The sequence below is a fragment of the Bacillus rossius genome, chromosome 17 (assembly GCF_032445375.1).
Source record: "Bacillus rossius redtenbacheri isolate Brsri chromosome 17, Brsri_v3, whole genome shotgun sequence".
NCBI classification, from domain to species: Eukaryota; Metazoa; Arthropoda; class Insecta; order Phasmatodea; family Bacillidae; genus Bacillus; species Bacillus rossius.
Window position 1 is genome coordinate 27,364,346 of NC_086344.1, and position 20,301 is coordinate 27,384,646.

Here is a 20,301-nt window from a genome sequence, read left to right on the forward strand (position 1 = left end):
GTCTCGGGCTCGAGTCCCGGTGTGGCTCCTAGTGGGAAAAGGCGGTTCTTGATCTGTGTTGTCCGGGTGGGCGCCAGACTAGCTCGTTTCTAGTCGTGAATTTGGGGTCGTGGATGTATGTGCCCCTGCGTGGCCCACTAGGGCCGGCGGCGGTGTTGCGTGAGATGATTTTAAATAAGAGACGTGGAGTTGAGGTGGCGGTGTCGTACCTTTTATTCAGAGGAGCGAGTCGTACACAATACAACACTCTACAGAGGTCCCCGGGGAGGGGGGGGGGGTTTACTTGTTATTCCGTGGCGCCGTATTGTTTGTGTTCCGCGTTACGTGGCCTCGGATGCTGTTATGTCTCAGACGTCTCACTGGGTACGCAGGTAACGTAATTTCGTAACACAAAGGCGGGACACAAAATACACTGAATTAAGGGGGCGCGTACAGGTTACGTGGCACTCGTTACTCTGGTAACGTAAGTTAGCAATACAAAATACGGGATACAAAAATACACTGAATTAAGGGGGTGCGCACAAGTTACGTGGCACTCGTTACTCGGGTAACGTAAGTTAGCAATACAAAACACAGGATACAAAAATACACTGGATTAAGGGGGCGCGCACACGTTACGTGGCACTCGTTACTCGGGTAACGTAAGTTAGCAGTACAAAATACGGGATACAAAAATACACTGAATTAAGGGGGCGGGCGATTGGAGACGGCCAATCCCGTATGCAAATGTCTCGGCGCGGGTGTTGTGCCCACTGTGGTGAAACACGCACCGCAATTAAGTTTGTCCAAGTTCCCTTGCGGGTTTGTGGTCAGCGCCGTGCGCGTGACCTTAAATAAAGTTCTGTACGTTGCGGGAGACGGCCCGTGCCGTATGCTGAAGAGCAGCCCCGCTGACCAAGTGTGGTGCGGGGTGTCCTTAAGTTGATGCGGCCGGATTAGGTCCTGGACCGAAAAAAGGGACCGGGTACTCACGGAGAGGTTAAGCAATAAAAGGGGTTCTGTTAATTAGTGACTATATTTACCGGACGTTACTTTCGATGTAGACAAAGGATGTTGCCTCTCCGTGGGACGTAGGTCCGCCCCGGTCCGTGAGCTGCGCTGAACTGCCGAACTGGCATGGCGTCCGAGGGAGGCTCGGCCTCTCTCGCGCCGGGCGTGACCTCATTACGCTAGACTCCAAACGGGTGTGTCTGGAAGAGATTTTATTGTCACTAAAATCCTAATTTAATGTTTCAGGAGGAATGGGTACGGTTCTTCTCTTGTCTACTCAGGTTTCCGCGGCTTTGCCTTTAAATGCTGTTCGGGTCGCCTGACTCGGGTGGGCCATGGCCAGGGGTGTGTTCCGTTAGCGAGAGCGTATACTGGCGGGTGCAGGTCGGGCTCTGGGGTGGTCGTCGGCCAGACGACGTCAACTTCTCAACATAAATTACTATACATTGGGGTGAACATGACCATGTGGTCATCTTCACCCCAAAATGCTAAAGAAACTGCACAGTTTCAATAAAATTAGTTTACCTTAGAAATTTTTATTTATTTGGCAATTTTTATTATATACTTACTCTTCAATCCTCTCAAATCAGCTAACATAGCAATTTTATTTGCAAAAATTTTTTTTATTATACCCGTCAGTAATAAAGTATTAGCAACATTATTAATCATAACAAATAGTTCTTGGTTTTTATTTGTTTATAAATTTCTATCTAAAATTGTAATTTCAGTTCCAAAATCACTTCTTTAAAGAGAAACTCTCCTAGATTTTAAAGCATAACCACAGAATTTTTTATCTTCATTGCCTGGATTGTGTCAGGCCAACTAAACAAATTTCATAAAAATGGTCAACTTCACCCCAACTGACGGTATATTGGAAAGAAGTATACCTCTTTGTTTATTGTAATAAATCATCCCAGCACTTGGAGCTATATTGGAAAATTATGGAAAAATCGAAAATCAGGATGGCCAGACAGGAAATTTTCTTTTCTGCTATCAACATCTGAGATTCCTAAAGAGTAAAAACTGAAACATCAAAGTGCATTACACTTAAAATGATGAGTAACCCACCTTTAAATTTGTGCAGTGTGGGTAAAGACATTCTGGAAAAGAAACTAACTGCTGGTGTCCAATGTCAAGGTATTGACTGTCCTTTCTTAGTTGCTCTAGAGCTCTGTTAATTATATTGCTATTGTCTTCAGTTTTGTTCGTATTTTGTTCACATTTCTCTTGGCGAGGTTCTTTTTCTGGATCCATAGTTGCACAGTAGTGTATTTAGATATGAGTGTCATTAAAAATGCTCAACTTACATATTTACGTGAATAAACTGATTATTTACTTTATATTATTAATTTTATTAAACTTCTTTGCGAGTACTGTTTAAAATTCGCACTCGCAAAAAAAAAAATTGTTTGCAAATCATATGCTCAACACACGTCACTAAAAACCATAATATTTTGACACATGTTGCCATGTCAACCGTGAACAAAAGACGAACGAAATACCCTCGCTTGTAACGTCTAGTGGCGAAACGAAACAACATTCCGCGATTTAATATGGCGCATGCTAGGGACAGTGATACGTCATTGTGGCTACATAATAAGCTTGGCACGTCAAATGACTCGTGGACAGGTGGTTCAATTTGTTCACAACTCAATTCGGAAGTGCTGAGGAACGTGAAAGATTGTTTTCCAGACCTTCAACCGCAAGTTAAGCTAAAATTGCTGTTGTCGTTTTTCCACATCCCGCGCAGGAATGTTGAAGAGGTTTGTTTATTACTGCTTGGAAATATAATTGTATCTAGTTTCTGTGTGTTATTGTCGTCTCAATTGATAATTTTGTCAAGGAGGAAAGCTTAGTGACAATTGGTACTTTGTGTGGTGGCATTTTAGGACTTGTGAAATTATATATATATATATATATATATATATATATATATATATATATATATATATATATATATATATATATATATATATATATATATATATATATATATATATATATATTTCCTCTTGTGCCTCAATAAACACCACGTTTCTATCAATTGTTTGGTTTTTAGATTTATACAACTCGTATTTTGTGTATTTCCTTTCAAAAGTGTATTTTAGTTTAATAATGTGACTAAAATGAGCAGTTTTAAATCATACTAAACATGCAGTGTATGTAGTCTAGAATAGCTATTTACCTGTAAAGTATGTCAAAGTGGAGTTACTAGATTATATGGAATAAATATTAATTACATTGTTGTGATCTTTTTTTGTTTGTTGTCAATACTGCTCAATTTAACCTTATTGTTACCATTAAATATTCACATATCAATATCCCTGACTGCTAACATTGCAAGTTATTTATTATTATAATGTTGCTAACTTTACCTAATCATTCTAACCATTTGTTCATAGATACCATTATACAGTAGGTAATTCTGAAGTGGAATCATTTTCCATTCTAAAAAGCAGTGATGTTCAATAATTATGAAATGTTTTTTATTATTACTTTCTACATGTTTAACAATCAGTTCCTTAGACGGTGTTATGGTTTTTCACATAGTTCACCATTTATCATTTTAACAAGTGAGGTTATGTTACACATTACAAATACTGTGATATTCTGAGAATGGTCAGTTAAGTTAGGTTAGCTACATTAATAATACTTTATAATAGTGTGGATGGTTGGTTATATTAGTTAACAGACATTTCATACATAGTTTGAATTTTCAAATACTTTAAAATACATACATGTGGATTAAAATACATAATGTGGACAGTTGGTTAGGTTAGGTTAGCCACATTAAAAATACCTATGCAACATTATTTGAATAATTTATTAGGAACTGTCATGGATAAGTTGGGTTTCCTATGTTGGCAACAGTGAACTCGCGCCATAATGGACGACGGACACGAGGCAGTACTGTATAATGTTTTATCGGTAACTAAGCAGTGTTTCTAATCAGGGGTGTAGCCAGGGGGGGGGGGGTGTAGGGGTTCAAACACCCCCCCCCCCCCCCTTTAGCACAAATCTTTAATTAATTTCTTAGGGGGTGCGTCGTTTGTCCTAAAATCGTTTGTCCTAAAGCGTTTATCCTAATTTCGTTTGTCCTAAAAATTAGGACAAACGACTTTAGGACAAACGACGTTAGGACAAACGACTTTAGGACAAACGACTTTAGGACAAACGAATTTTAGGACAAACGACGGAACAGCTTCAAAATATTTTTACTCTGAGTTTTAGGACAAACGACTTTAGGACAAACGACATTAGGACAAACGACTTTAGGACAAACGACTTTAGGACAAACGACTTTTAGGACAAACGACGGTTCCAGTATCGATAAATCCTTACTCTGAGTTTTAGGACAAACGACTTTAGGACAAACGACATTAGGACAAACGACTTTAGGACAAACGACATTAGGATAAACGACTTTAGGACAAACGACATTAGGACAAACGACTTTAGGACAAACGACATTAGGACAAACGACTTTAGGACAAACGACTTTAGGTCAAACGACTTTTAGGACAACTGATTTTAGGACAAACAACATTATGAAAAACCAAGTTAGGACAAATGACTTTAGGACAAAAAACTTTGAGTCAAACTATTTTATTTAAAAACCACAGAGCATGTGAGAACTTACAGTAAAAGAAAACGTTTGAAAAAATAATGTTATATACTGGGGAAATACTTTACATTCTATGTAAAAAAAATTCAGCGTTTACGATCGTTACAATTTTTAGACATCTAGGAATGGACTACTACTGTTTCAACGAGTTAAATCTGTTTTTTTTTAATTTTGCCATCTTGGATCCGCCATATTTAAATAGAGCGCCCCACTCATTATGATGAAATTTTCGTCATGACCGCCATATTAAATTTTTCTGTTCCACTGGAGGCCATCATCTTGGATGCCGTCGACTTTGTTTCTGTTCTTTGTTCCTAGATAGCGCCAGCAACGCTCTTGATTTTTTTTTTGTTCTTCTGGAGGCCGCCATCTTGGATACCGTTGACTTTGTTTCTGCTGTTTGTTCCTAGCAAGCGCCAGCCTAGCTCTTTATTTTATTTTATTTTGTTCTTCTGGAGGCCACCATCTTGGATACCATTGACTTTGTTTCTGCTGTTTGTTCATAGAGAGCGCCAGCGTCGCTCTGATTCATCACATAAGGTCGATGTTACACCATAGCTATTATTGTCCTTATCGACATATTAAATTTAAATTTTTTAACAAAATACATTGGAAGTGCTGTGATACGAACCATTGCAGCTCTGATCTCTAGGTTGGAAAGCATACGCCTTTAACCGCACGGCCATCGAGACATTTACCAAACTGAGAATAAAATAAGGTATATATAAAAATAACATGCATATTCGGACTTATAATTTTTTTGATTTGAAGTAATAATAGCACCACCTGTTCGAGACAGAACCACCATCATGTATTAAGACGTAACTGTAACAATTATCGTTACAGTCACAATCTTGAATATCCATAATTGTTTTGTTAGAAAATCGGGAAAAAATTTAAAAATCATTAAAAATTTAATCAATATAATTCAATAATAAAAACCTTAAAAAAAACACCGTTGCACTTTTCGTTACGGTCGCCATCTTGAAAATACATAATTTTAATGCTAGAGATTCGAGAAAAAAAATTACTTATTAGAATACTGATTAATTAGTTCGATTCCTGTACTTGATTCGAAACTATTAGAGCAAAAAAATAAAAACAGATCCTTCCTCCACAGAAGCCACCTACAGACTGATCTCCGCCACCAATAGCAAGGTATATATATCGTCAGCTAGTATGACGACATGTCCGCCATCTTGTCTTCATCCGCTGGAGACCACCATCTTGTTTTCGTCTGCTAGAGTGTGCTGATACCATGTTAGTATAATATTCTGTTCACCATAAATTTGTCCTCAACTGTTGGCATTGCACTTTGACCTTGACCTTGAAATTTGACCTTGAACCTTGAAATTTGATTTTACCTTAACGACCATCATGGATCCGCCATTTTGCGTTCAGTACATGCTACCAGGAGCTACCACCTGCTAGAGGTCATTGCCACCATCTTGTTTTCGTCTGCTGGAGGACACCATCTTGTGCGTGTATTCGTCTTATAGAGTACATTACCATCATACTTGTCTAAGTTTTACCCGCTAGAGTGCAGTTATCATTTATTATTACTGAAGTGCCTGCCATCTTTAAATTTGGGTGCCATCTTGGAATCGTGTAGTTATTTAGCTGGAAATTCTGGATAAAATTCCAAAATTCATCGAAAAATTCACTCTTAAAGTAATGATTGATTATATCCATTCCTGTTCTTGGTTCGATCCTTGGATGATGCAAAAAAAATAATTTGATGTAAAAAATAATTATTATAATAAATTATTATCAAAGTCCTAAAAGAGACTTAAAATCATATATTACCATCATCCTTTAAACCATTACGACCGCCATTTTAGATATTTGTATTTATTGACTTATTAGTTCGGGAAAAATTCAAAAATTCACGGAAAGATCACACACTATTTTACATATTGAATCGAAACTTTCTTCGATATATGAACGAAGCTGAAAATAAATTTAATTTAAATACCAGAAAAAATGTCAGGTTCAAGAAATAAAACACCGCAAGTTCTTTTACTAACATAATATTTATCACATAATTTCTATCCTACTAAAGGATCACTTGCGAAAGCCAGCAATCTTATAAACATTTAGGCCTGCATAGACGAGAAACAACTAGTTCTTAGATCCAACAGCTCCAACTGCTCCAAATGCTCTAACAACTCCAACAGCTCCAGAGGCTCCAAATGCTCCAAATGCTCCAACAGCTCCAAATGCTACAAAGGCTCCAAATGCTACAAATGCTCCAACTGCTCCAACAGCTCCAAATACTCCAAATGCTCTAACAGCTCAAAATGCTCTAAATGCTCCAAATGCTCCAACAGCTCCAAATGCTCCAAATGCTCCATCATCTACAAATGCTCCAAAGGCACTAAATGCTCGAACAGCTCCAAATGCTTTAAATGCTCCAACAGCTCCAATTACACCAACAGCTCCATATTCTCCAAATGCTCCAACTGATTTCAATTACTTTTTTTTATATCGAACTTGACATGATTACATGCATGACTTTATTAGTATACATTTTGGATGTCAGTGGTGACTTTTTTACACCTTTTAGTTATAAATTTATTTAGAAATGAGCTTTCGAGAAATGATAAAATAAATTTTTAAAAAATCTTAATTTTTCTTCAAGTTTATACACATGCAATTAATGGAAACCATTATTTTATGTAGCCAGCTTCCCTCAGTTCTTTAAGTATGAAGGATATTTCTTTGATGCTCGAATAGTTTCCTGCACAAAGCGAACCATGTAGAAGTCTTAGCCTGTCAACCAATATGTTAGGATCTTCTTATGAGGTATAATCAATCTCTCAGCTACGTTCATCTTCCTTGTATGTTTATAATAAATATGATTATCCCACAGAGGATGCCGAGAAGATGTGGTCAGCAGCCGAGGTCAGAGTACTAAGTCCTGGCGATGACGGTCATAGCTACTAATTAAATCGGGTGGTCGGCCCTAGGAAAAAAGAGGGGGAAGGTTCGGCTCATGGCCGAAAACATGCGAAGGAGTCCGTGGCGGTCGTGACAAGAACACAGACATGCACACTCTCTACCGGCAAGTACAGAAGGCAACAAACAATCGTCTTCTACAGGCCGCGAGAAGAAACATAGTGCCTTATGGCGCTGCGACGCTGCTTTCTAGCGGCGTAAAGTGGAACTAATTGAGGCGGTGAGCTGACTTGCCACCAGGTGTCACGAGGGTGAGCTCTGTACGCTGGCGACCAGGCCCGCGGTTACTTTTTCTGCCACTAGATGTCGTGGGCGTCTCTGAAAGACCAGGGAGAAAGTCCTTGAATTAGCCTATCGTCTTGGCTAAGTTCACGTCAGGTCACTGCTCCCGACTTGATTTCTCAGAACTAGGGTGACGTGGAGTGAGAGGAAGGGGGGACAGAAATAGCCACTAAGGTGGGAACACAGGTCCACTGGAGACCCATTCGTGACGAGACTTGCTATTCTCAGCAGGCCTCTAAGAAGTAGCAGCTTGCAGCCCAGAAGCTGCTCTATGCAATTTTGGTCATGAAGAGAAATAAAATTACAAACTCGGGACGTGACTGCAGGCGAGAGAAATTTCAACTGGGCTGCCCACGTCCACATTTGACAGCAAAATATCAGATAGGCCCCCTGGGAAAGGGGTCTTCGGTCCACTGGCACAAAGTTTAAACACATGGCGTACACCGGCCTAACAAAGAGTAAATCACCCCCTTAACAACCAGATAAATTAAAAAAAATAAGATTTTCAAAATAAAATTTAAAATTATAGAAAAATTAAAAAAGGTGACGAAATGCCTAATTTCCGGCACAAAATAAATTATCCTAATCAAGCTTGTGATAATCACTGGTTTGATGACGAAAGTGACCTTGTGGTTGGTGTTGAATCAGAAGACACCAGGGATAATCATATTTATTATAAACATACAAGGAAGATGAACGTAGCAGAGAGATTGATTATACCTCATGGGAAGATCCTAACATATTGGCTGACAGGCTAAAACTTCTACATGGCTCGCTTTGTGCAGGAATCTATTCGAGCATCAAAGAAATATTCTTCATACTTAAAGAACTGAGGGAAGCTGGCTACATAAAATAATGGTTTCCATTAATTGCATGTGTATAAACTTGAAGAAAAATTAAGATTTTTTAAAAATGTATTTTATCATTTCTCGAAAGCTCATTTCTAAATAAATTTATAACTAAAAGGTGTAAAAAAGTCACCACTGACATCCAAAATGTATACTAATAAAGTCATGCATTTAATCATGTCAAGTTCGATAAAAAAAAGTAATTGAAATCAGTTGGAGCATTTGGAGCTGTTGGTGTAATTGGAGCTGTTGGAGCATTTGAAGCATTTGGCAGCTGTTGGAGCATTTGGAGCATTTGGAGCTGTTGGAGCATTTGGAGCATTTGGAGCTGTTGGAGCATTTGGTGCATTTGGAGCCATTGTAGCATTTGGAGCTGTTGGAGCATTTGGAGCATTTGGAGCATTTGGAGCCTCTGGAGCTGTTGGAGCTGTTGGAGCATTTGGAGCAGTTGGAGCTGTTGGAGCTAAGAATTAGTCGTTTCACGTCTATGCAGGGCTAAATGTTTATAAGATTGCTGGCTTTCGCAAGTGATCCTTTAGTAGGATAGAAATTATGTAATAAATAATATGTTTGTAAAAGAACTTGCGGTGTTTTATTTCTCGAACCTGACATTTTTCTGGTATTTAAATTAAATTTTTTTTCAGCTTTGTTCATATATCGAAGAAAGTTTCGATTCAATATGTAAAATAATGTGTGATTTTTTCGGTGAATTTTGGAATTTTTCCCATACTAATAAGTCAATAAATACAAATATCTAAAATGGCGGTCGTAATGGTTTAAAGGTTGATGGTAATATATGATTTTAAGTCTCTTTTAGGACTTTGATAATAAATTATTATAATAATTATTTTTTACATAAAATTATTTTTTTGCATCATCCAAGGATGAACCAAGAACAGGAATTGATATAATCAATCATTACTTTAATGAGTGAATTTTTTGATGAATTTTGGAATTTTTTCCAGAATTTCTAGCTAAATAATTACACGATTCCAAGATGGCGCCCAAATTTCAAGATGGCAGGCACTTCAGTAATAATAAATGATTACTGCACTCTAGCATGTAAAACTTAGACAAGTATGATGGTAATGTACTCTATAAGACGAGTACACGCACAAGATGGTTTCCTCCAGCAGACGAAAACAAGATGGTGGCAATGACCTCTAGCAGGTGGTAGCTCCTGGTAGCATGTACTGAACGCCAAATGGCGGATCCATGATGGTCGTTAAGGTAAAATCAAATTTCAAGGTTCAAGGTCAAATTTCAAGGTCAAGGTCAAAGTGCAATGCCAACAGTTGAGGACAAAGTTATGGTGAACAGAATATTATACTAACATGGTATCAGCACACTCTAGCAGACGAAAACAAGATGGTGGTCTCCAGCGGATGAAGACAAGATGGCGGACATGTCGTCATACTAGCTGACGATATATATACCTTGCTATTGGTGGCGGAGATCAGTCTGTAGGTGGCTTCTGTGGAGGAAGGATCTGTTTTTATTTTTTTGCTCTAATAGTTTCGAATCAAGTACAGGAATCGAACTAATTAATCAGTATTCTAATAAGTAATTTTTTTTCTCGAATCTCTAGCATTAAAATTATGTATTTTCTAGATGGCGACCGTAACGAAAAGTGCAACGGTGTTTTTTTTAAGGTTTTTATTATTGAATTATATTGATTAATTTTTTAATGATTTTTAAATTTTTTCCCGATTTTCTAACAAAACAATTATGGATATTCAAGATTGTGACTGTAACGATAATTGTTACAGTTACGTCTTAATACATGATGGTGGTTCTGTCTCGAACAGGTGGTGCTATTATTACTTCAAATCAAAAAAATTATAAGTCCGAATATGCATGTTATTTTTATATATACCTTATTTTATTCTCAGTTTGGTAAATGTCTCGATGGCCGTGCGGTTAAAGGCGTATGCTTTCCAACCTAGAGATCAGAGCTGCAATGGTTCGAATCACAGCACTTCCAATGTATTTTGTTAAAAAATTTAAATTTAATATGTCGATAAGGACAATAATAGCTATGGTGTAACATCGACCTTATGTGATGAATCAGAGCGACGCTGGCGCTCTCTATGAACAAACAGCAGAAACAAAGTCAATGGTATCCAAGATGGTGGCCTCCAGAAGAACAAAATAAAATAAAATAAAGAGCTAGGCTGGCGCTTGCTAGGAACAAACAGCAGAAACAAAGTCAACGGTATCCAAGATGGCGGCCTCCAGAAGAACAAAAAAAAAATCAAGAGCGTTGCTGGCGCTATCTAGGAACAAAGAACAGAAACAAAGTCGACGGCATCCAAGATGATGGCCTCCAGTGGAACAGAAAAATTTAATATGGCGGTCATGACGAAAATTTCATCATAATGAGTGGGGCGCTCTATTTAAATATGGCGGATCCAAGATGGCAAAATTAAAAAAAAACAGATTTAACTCGTTGAAACAGTAGTAGTCCATTCCTAGATGTCTAAAAATTGTAACGATCGTAAACGCTGAATTTTTTTTACATAGAATGTAAAGTATTTCCCCAGTATATAACATTATTTTTTCAAACGTTTTCTTTTACTGTAAGTTCTCACATGCTCTGTGGTTTTTAAATAAAATAGTTTGACTCAAAGTTTTTTGTCCTAAAGTCATTTGTCCTAACTTGGTTTTTCATAATGTTGTTTGTCCTAAAATCATTTGTCCTAAAAGTCGTTTGTCCTAAAGTCGTTTGTCCTAAAGTCGTTTGTCCTAAAGTCGTTTGTCCTAATGTCGTTTGTCCTAAAGTCGTTTGTCCTAATGTCGTTTGTCCTAAAGTTGTTTATCCTAATGTCGTTTGTCCTAAAGTCGTTTGTCCTAATGTCGTTTGTCCTAAAGTCGTTTGTCCTAAAACTCAGAGTAAGGATTTATCGATACTGGAACCGTCGTTTGTCCTAAAAGTCGTTTGTCCTAAAGTCGTTTGTCCTAAAGTCGTTTGTCCTAATGTCGTTTGTCCTAAAGTCGTTTGTCCTAAAACTCAGAGTAAAAATATTTTGAAGCTGTTCCATTTCTTATTCATCACTCAAACAAATTTCATATTAAAATTGATAAAATTTTTACCATTACAATATTTAAATTTAAGTACTGAAAACTGCTAAAATAGCACTATTTTACACCTTAAAATCCAAATTTTCCCGGGGGAGGACCCCCGGACCCCCCGCTTTAAAATGGGGGGGGGGGGGGGGGGATGCTTCTTAACACCCCCATACACAAATCCTGGCTACGCCACTATTTCTAATTATCCGTCTATTTAGTCGTGTATTGTTGACAACTACCTTAGTAGTTATTAAAGGACTTTATGTGAAACTACAGAAATTACCAATTTAAAAATTTTAACTTTATTCGACCAACTGCCTTACAATTTTATAGTATTAAAATATAGCTAACCAACCATTCACACAATTTTAAATTTTATAAAGGTACCCGGACCTAACCAACTGTTTACACAACTTTAAATGTTGCTATCCTATCTTAACCCTCTGTTCATACTGATACCAAGTATTTTTTAATGTAGCTAAGCTAACCTAACCACTTTGTTTACACAATTTTCATTGTTTTTTTTTTAATGTAGCTAATGTAACTTAACTAGCCATTCTCACAATTTGATGATATTTTTAATGTATCTGAACCAACTATTTGTTAAAATGGTAAACTATTGATATACTATTTGACTTATCACAACGCTTCAGAGAATGAATCAAAAATATGTCAAGATTTGAAGAAAAGCATTTAGTATTTTTTTCTTTCAGGAGAAGAAGGCTCGCCCAGACCTGCCAACTCTCACGATTTTGGTGTGAGGCTCACGATTTTAAGGTCCATCTCACGCCCTCACGCCAAAATAGTGTTTCCTCACGATTTTTCGGGGCCCCAAGATTTTGTTTGTAAAAGTTACAAAACAAGTTTTACGAAAGCTTACAGTAACGAGTTTCAATCAATACTCGAGTCACGTAAAGGAAGCAATTTTGTGTTTTGTAGCGTGTGCCGTGCTGATTTTTCTATCTCGCATAGTGGAAGAGGAGACATTGTGAAACATGTCGCTACAAAAAAAAAAACACAACTAACACGTGAAGTGTATTGCTTCCAATAAAAAAATTAATTTTGCTGTGAACAGTGATAATAGTGTTACACGAGCAGAATGTTATTTTACATCTTTTTAGTTGTGGCCCTGCATGATCACTACACGACAGCACTAAATTATGTTCAACTAAATTAAATCTGCAACCTATAATTTGTTGAAATAAATTTTGAAGCAGAGACCATGTAACATATGTACAGGTATGTCACTTAAATTTAAAGATTCTCATTTGTTGTTTTTTATATCTAACCTGTATTTATGGGCCTGAAAATTTTTATCGAGGACCTCATGATTTTTTAAATTTGAATGTTGGCAGGTCTGCTCGCCTTAATATTTACTTCAACAAGACTACAGAATATGAAGCAACATTAAATAACTCACCTTTTCAATTACAATTGCTTACAGAAATTGAATGTCTTGTTTCAAGTATTCAATACGGTGCAAATAAATAGTCCTTCGATGTGACTGAAAATGATTCTATCTCAGGGAATGAAATAATAAAAATAAAGATTTACAGTTTTACAGAACCACCAGTTCATTCAGTGGTTGCCCCATTTTCATCTCGTCACCCCTCATCGGCTCCACTAGCCCCGTTTCCTATGAAACTTTGAGACCTAATTAATAAGTTCCTTCTCTTTAATTTCCTTGAATTCTATGTTGTATGTCCATCTTTAAGAGTGTATGTCGTGGGCTTAGTGGAAAATGTCGGTAAGTCCAAGACTGTTAGTTCACTTACCAAGTTTTGCTTGCCTAGAATAGCGTTATAATGGACTTGCCGAAATAAAGCTAGAAGAAAACATCCACAATCATTCATTATTTGGACTTCCAAACGTTTTCTTGGCGAAGATATTGCCCTTACAACTTCATCTGTGAAGTTAACTAATTTTCACAAAAAAAAGTGGAGTTACCAACTTTTCCACTAAGCCCACGATGTCCTGTTTCAGGTGATATTTTTATATTTATGTTTGACACAATTAAACCTGGTATAGGCTTTTTGAGGGGCTGAACTTGCACAAAGTTGCGCTTAGGGGGCGATACAAGCGATCCTCAATAAAGGTGGGATTACACTAGCCCGTCACGTCCGTCCGTCCGTCACCAGTCCATCAGTCACGTCGCCTGCAGCCAGTCGGAGGGCTCGGAAAATTTTCATCCGTCGGCCCGTCCAAAAGTTCGGAGAACTCACACTCGGATGGACGTACAGACGGGTGCCATCTACGATTTCAGCTGCGGCAGTCACCGCGGTTTAGTTATTAGGTCATCCACGTGTTTTGCGGTTCTCGAAACTCAACGTCCAAATAATTCAATCGCCACCCTGAATTTTTTTTTCCATAGAATATGCGTACAAAAAAAAGTGACATAAACGGCGATCAACTTCAAAATAAGTCTCTTGAGAGAAACGCACCATTGTTGGTTGGGAAATATTTTGACAGACGGATGAAATAATGTAAATTGCTTGGTTAACCGCGTGGCGTTGACAAACTAAAGAAGTGACGGACGGACGGACGGATGGACGGACGGATGGATGGACGGACAGACGGAGTCGACTGGCTATTTTAATTCCGCCTTTACATCGATGCACGTCTGGTCAGACTTCACTGTCGACGAGGGGCACAAGGCGGAAACACCGGAGAGGGGTGGGCGCTGTCGTGTTGCCCGCAGTGGCGCGTGGAGCTGGAGGAGATCGTGGAGATCGCGCAGGTGGACGGCGACCAGTGGGTGTCCATGCTGGCGGAGATGATGCGCACGCTGCCCGCCACGGGCTCCCTCAACACGGACGTCGGCGCCATGGAGGAGAACAAGCGCATCTTCTCGGACCTCGTCAACGACCTGCGCAAGCTCGGTGAGATTACCGCCCGTCCCGCGGCCGCGCCGGTTCGTCAGATGTCCGATACAGTTTCAGTTGGGGTAACATTGGCCCTTTGAGGGTAACTTTGGCCCAAGACAAAAAAAAATGTTAAACCATGTTACAACTCTTCCAAATATTTATTAGATGTGATGATACATATGTAAAATCACATCTAATAAATATTTTGAAGAGTTGTAACATGGTTTAACATTTTTTTTGTCTTGGGCCAAAGTTACCCTCAAAGGGCCAATGTTACCCCAACTGACGGTACAGTTTCAATCAGGGGCGCAACAACAGGGGGGGGGGGGGGGAAAGAGTATTTTGCCCTCCTCTGAAACCTTGAAGTGGGGTCAAACGGGGGCAAAGAAAGTTCTGTGTAATCAATTTTTAGATAATAAAACTGCTTAAATAGCACCATTCTCAACCTTGAAATACAAATTTTCCCGGGGACCACCCGCTTCAATAGGGGGGATCGATGATTCTTTATAAAAAGGTATATTGCCCTCCCCTTTGGAAATTTAGTCGTAGCGCCCCTGGTTTCAATGAAGGCCTCTACAAAATCCATGAATACTTTTGTGAGCAGGAATAGTTTTAGATTTGATCTTTTTTCTTTGATGTTAAACTTCTTTAGGTGCATTATGAAAAAAAAAAAATGATGAAAGTAAATTTTTACAATGTGCATTCACCACGTGCCAAAATTTCCACAGGCCATATTCAATTAAAAATTATATATATATATATATATATATATATATATATATATATATATATATATATATATATATATATATATATATATATATATGCTTTTAGTACTTATAATTTAGTCATTGATTTTGAATACTGTTGCATATCATTAAAAACATTAATTTTTTAGGAATTTTAGTGGTAGATATTGTGTTTATAAAGTTATTTCAATTGTCTTTTCATGTGTATATAAGGAATGTATAATTTTGTTTGCATTATTACATTATTACTAAATAAATAATTACAATTAATAAACTAGAATAAACTTTCAGCATAATTATTGATTTTCATTATTAATTAAAATTGATCTAGAATATTTTATAAATTAAACAATTAATTTTATACACATATTTATATTAATAATGAATACTGATTTTTTTAAATTTTAATTTGAGTGAATTTATACTTTACCAACTGTATTTATATTATCACTCTAGTTTTTTTATTATTTTATTTCTTTTAATTATTTGCATGCAGAATTTTAATTTTTTTTTTACCGTGCCAAGTACTTATAACTTCTAACACACATACATAAGTACATGCACCCATTTTTTATTTATTTATTTGTTACATGCCTATAAACAGTTACGCATGCTAACTTTGAAAATAGGCACAACAAAAATACTGATACGTGATACACAATAAACATAACATAAGTATAATTTAAAGGTAAAAAAAAAACAACTATGGTGGGCACTATAATGTATGGCAGGATCCACACACAGGCAAGCACCACATACAGGCAGGCTCTGCCCACAAGAGAAGCACCACCCAAAATACAGGCACAGCAAACTAACAATACAAAAAAGACATAACACGCTACAACTAAGGCAATAACAAAATAACACACGCATACATGAAAACAAAACATACTCATGTAGTGTGTAAAATTACAGTAATGAGATTAAAGAACGACAGTACCAATACAGTGTCAACACAGTAAGTTTTAGTGAATAAGATAATATGTATAAATATATTCAATTTACCCTAACTGTTAAAGTGCCAGAGAATGTGCAGATTTGGAGATTTGGCTAATCTATTAAAGGTGGTATAAAATGTCATTTTTATTGTGTTTTATAAGTAATGGTGACTGTAATAGACTATTAATCTGCGGTACTCTTATATCAGTACCATTATTGTCGAAAAGGTATTTACAGTTTAGTTTGGAATTGTAAAGGCTAACAAAAAAAAAATATTAATAAATTCTGTGTTTGGACATAAAAAACTATGTTAGGACAAGGAAAGTGTTTATAGCTTATAATTTTGAGTTATTTGTTTTGAATATTTTCAATGTTGTCACTGTCGGATTTATTAATGTAATCCCAAATCGCAAAACCATGCTCTAATTTTGATTGTACTTACATTAACGTATTAAACTGTGCAGTGTGCAAGTGAAATGCCTTGCCTACCACGGTCATCTGTTTTAAGGTCTTGCACTGTTGTTTAGTCGTTACGTGTGCGATGTTGCCAAGCGTTAGGGACGTATAGCTGCTACATTCGCTGTGAGTGAGTCCGCCATGGGGAATACTTAAGATTGATCTATACAGAGTACTTTGTTCATCTACAAGGTCACGTTGTGCTGCGCACCACAGATAAAATACACGGATGCAAGTTAAAACACCATCCTGGTTTATCGGACCCTGTCATTTCAATACAAGATTTTGTAACAACAAAATGGGCTGATGTTTTCAAAACCACTGTATAGTATCTTCTTGGTATCTATGCAGAAGTTAGTTGCCAGCAAAGAAAAGTTAAGCATCATGATAACTTGACGGTCAAGATTTGTAGAGCATTGTTTTAATGGGAAATACCATATAAAAATAAATAAATAAAATTATATTTTAAACATATTTTAATAAGATGTTCAGTAGAAAGTAAAAATAAGATAAGTGTTGGTTATCTTCAAAAAAATTTTCAACTGAAATTTACCCATGTTAATGTAACTGTTTCGAAAACAGGAAAAAACCAACAGTAACGATACTCTAGAGTGAACAAAAAAACAATGTGAGCGAGTCTATCAGTGCTTGCCAGAAATGTGTAACATCTAACCTCGGTAACGAGTAAATTCATGTTGTTCTCATGTTGCAAATACACTTGAAATATGAATACGAACACAAAATAATGCTGAGCGTGATAAATATATGCAAATTGTATTTTCAAGTACATTTCTTTATGCGAATCACATGTAGTTTCCAAACCAGCTGCTAGAATGTGTTGCAAGAGCAGCTGCGACGACTATCGAATCATTAACATTTATGTAATGAAACGGCTCCGATAAAAGTGGAAAATACTTCAACCCCGGTGAGGGTCAGGAAGGTTGTAGAGTGCAAGGGTCGGGCAGGTTGTAGAGTAGAGTGCGAGGGTCGGTAAGGTTGTAGAGTAGAGTGCGAGAGTCGGGAAGGTTGTAGATTAGAGTGAGGGTCTGGAAGGTTGTAGAGTGCGAGGGTCTGAAAGGTTGTAGAGTAGAGTGCGAGGGTCGGGAAGGTTGTAGAGAGCGAGGGTCGGGAAGGTTGTAGAGTGCGAGGGTCGGTAAGGTTGTAGAGTGCGAGAGTCGGGAAGGTTGTGGAGTGCGAGGGTCGGGAAGGTTGTAGAGTGCGAGGGTCGGGAAGGTTGTAGAGTGCGAGGGTCGGGAAGGTTGTAGAGTGCGGGGGTCGGTAAGGTTGTAGAGTGCGAGGGTCGGGAAGGTTGTAGAGTGCGGGGGTCGGTAAGGTTGTAGAGTGCGAGGGTCGGGAAGGTTGTAGAGTGCGGGGGTCGGGAAGGTTGTAGAGTGCGAGGGTCGGGAAGGTTGTAGAGTGCGAGGGTCGGGAAGGTTGTAGAGTGCGAGGGTCGGGAAGGTTGTAGAGTGCGAGGGTCGGGAAGGTTGTAGAGTGCGGGGGTCGGGAAGGGGCAATTCTAGTCCATTTCTTGTCCATTTGTTTCTACTTTTAATATGTAGTTTTTAGTTTTACTCCATTCTTGACCCTTCCCTAATTAATTACACTTCGAGGACTAGGTCCCCCCCCCCCCAACTTCCTAAAAAAAATATGTTTAATTTTTCATTGAAAACCCAATTAACCTAATGCCTGGTTAATCGGCTCACGGATAAACAAGGTTCTACTGTATATTTAATAATTTTTTTATATTTTTTTTTCTGCGTAATATTTTTGGATTTTAAATGTGTCCTTACTTCAAAAGGTTTTTTTTTTTAGATCCACTCCCCTAAACCGTGCTGTTCAGTGTATTTACCACACTGTGTTTTTTTTTATTCTGTCGCCAGTACGGAAGCAGTCCGAGCTCACCATGTGGCCGATGGAGTGCCACTACCTCAACAAGTCTGCGCTCGTCAGCCTGGTTGGCCAGCAGGTAACCCAACAATTAAAAAAAAAAATACAGGGATAATTCAGGGAATAAAACTGGTGCTTTCTAAACCTGGACAGGGTTCATATGCTGTCTTCATTCCCTTAAAAAAATTTATTGGAATTTTTTTTTTGTCTTAAGGACCCGTATGTGTCCTTAAGTTTCACTGTGTATCCTATAACTCCCTAATAAACATGCTATTCAAGTCTTGCAGAAATAGAAATAACATATTGTGTCGTGTGTATTTTTTTTATCCTTTTCGTTTTGAACTCTGCCTGCATTTCTTTCGTCAATAGTAAAGCAGTTTTTTTTTTAATAATAATAATACGATGGATGTCCGCAAAGTAAGCACCGTTTAGTCATTAAAAAAAATTGGTTGTCTGTAAAGTCGGTTTACGGACGATAGTTTAACGTGACAACGTCATAACAAAACATTGATGAAATGATTGATCCAGAAGAAAAGGAAATATCATATTCGGCCTGAGACTGAGCCGCAATAGGTTTTTGCAACCAAACCATTTAGGCATTAAAAATATTATATTCTTTGAGGAATAATTTTTTTTTAATTTTTCTATCTTTTGCATGATAAAATCTACCTCTGCATACTTTTATGAATAAAATTGAATAATTTTTATTGAATTATCACTATTTTGTATGGATACAAAGGAGTGAAATGAAATGTGCAATTGAATTAATAAATTTACTTTTTTTTGCATTCATTAATTCAAATATATTTATTATTTTTGAAATGTTGCGTGCGCCGTATTTATTTTTACAAGTTCAAAAAAAAAATTCACAGCCGCCGGGTTTTGAACCGGCAACTTTTCGATTAAGAGATAGGTACGCTAACCACACACCCACGAGGCCATACTAAAGTAATGTAGTTTCAGATGTTATATATATATTTATAAAAGTTTTGTTCATGGTAGGGGAATAATATGAACACAAATTTATAACAAATACGCATTCCAAATACACCAAACTTATTTATAATGTGTTACAATATTGTTTAAAACATTGTGCAAAAGATCCCGGGTGTAATTTGAATTATTATGTGTAACTGTAAAACACCATTGTTGGTTTAAAACGTATTTGAATTTTCAACATTACTTTTAAATAACCGTACCGATTGTGCTGAAAATCGGTGGACGATCATTAAATTTCATAATATTAATAATTCAAACGACGAAAATATGATTGAAAAGTCAAATCGATGGTTGTTCCAATCGAGTGTAAGAGAGATTCCACGCATGCGTACAATGAGCATGAAGAGAGATGCCACGCATGCGTACAATGAGCAAAAAGGCCACATCCGTAGTGGGACATCCGTAGGGGGGCACTTTTTCGTGCGTGCAGCCGGCGTTCATCGATTTATTAGACGTTGTCACGTCAAAAAATTAACTCATGAGAAAAAAAAATTTTATTGACTGTTTTAGTTTACTACAATCTAGGGCCTACTTCACATTTTCACCACTCAGTTCCAAGCACTTTTCGTAGCACCTCACCAGTTTCTTTAACCCCCTTCTTTTGTGACCCAAGGATAGCCTTTATTATTATTATT

The 20,301-nt window shown here is 37.4% G+C and overlaps 1 protein-coding gene across 1 annotated transcript in view; it reads left to right on the forward strand.

The window, feature by feature from the left end:
• Positions 1-2,513: 2,513 nt before the first annotated feature.
• Positions 2,514-20,301, forward strand: part of LOC134540993 (negative elongation factor A) — a 49,977-nt gene continuing 32,189 nt past the window's right edge. Inside the window, exons 1-3 of the mRNA XM_063384103.1 lie at positions 2,514-2,753; positions 14,471-14,651; positions 18,661-18,746. Coding sequence (XP_063240173.1) covers positions 2,544-2,753; positions 14,471-14,651; positions 18,661-18,746 — 477 coding nt within the window. The 5' untranslated portion in view covers positions 2,514-2,543. The remainder of the gene's footprint in view (positions 2,754-14,470; positions 14,652-18,660; positions 18,747-20,301) is intronic.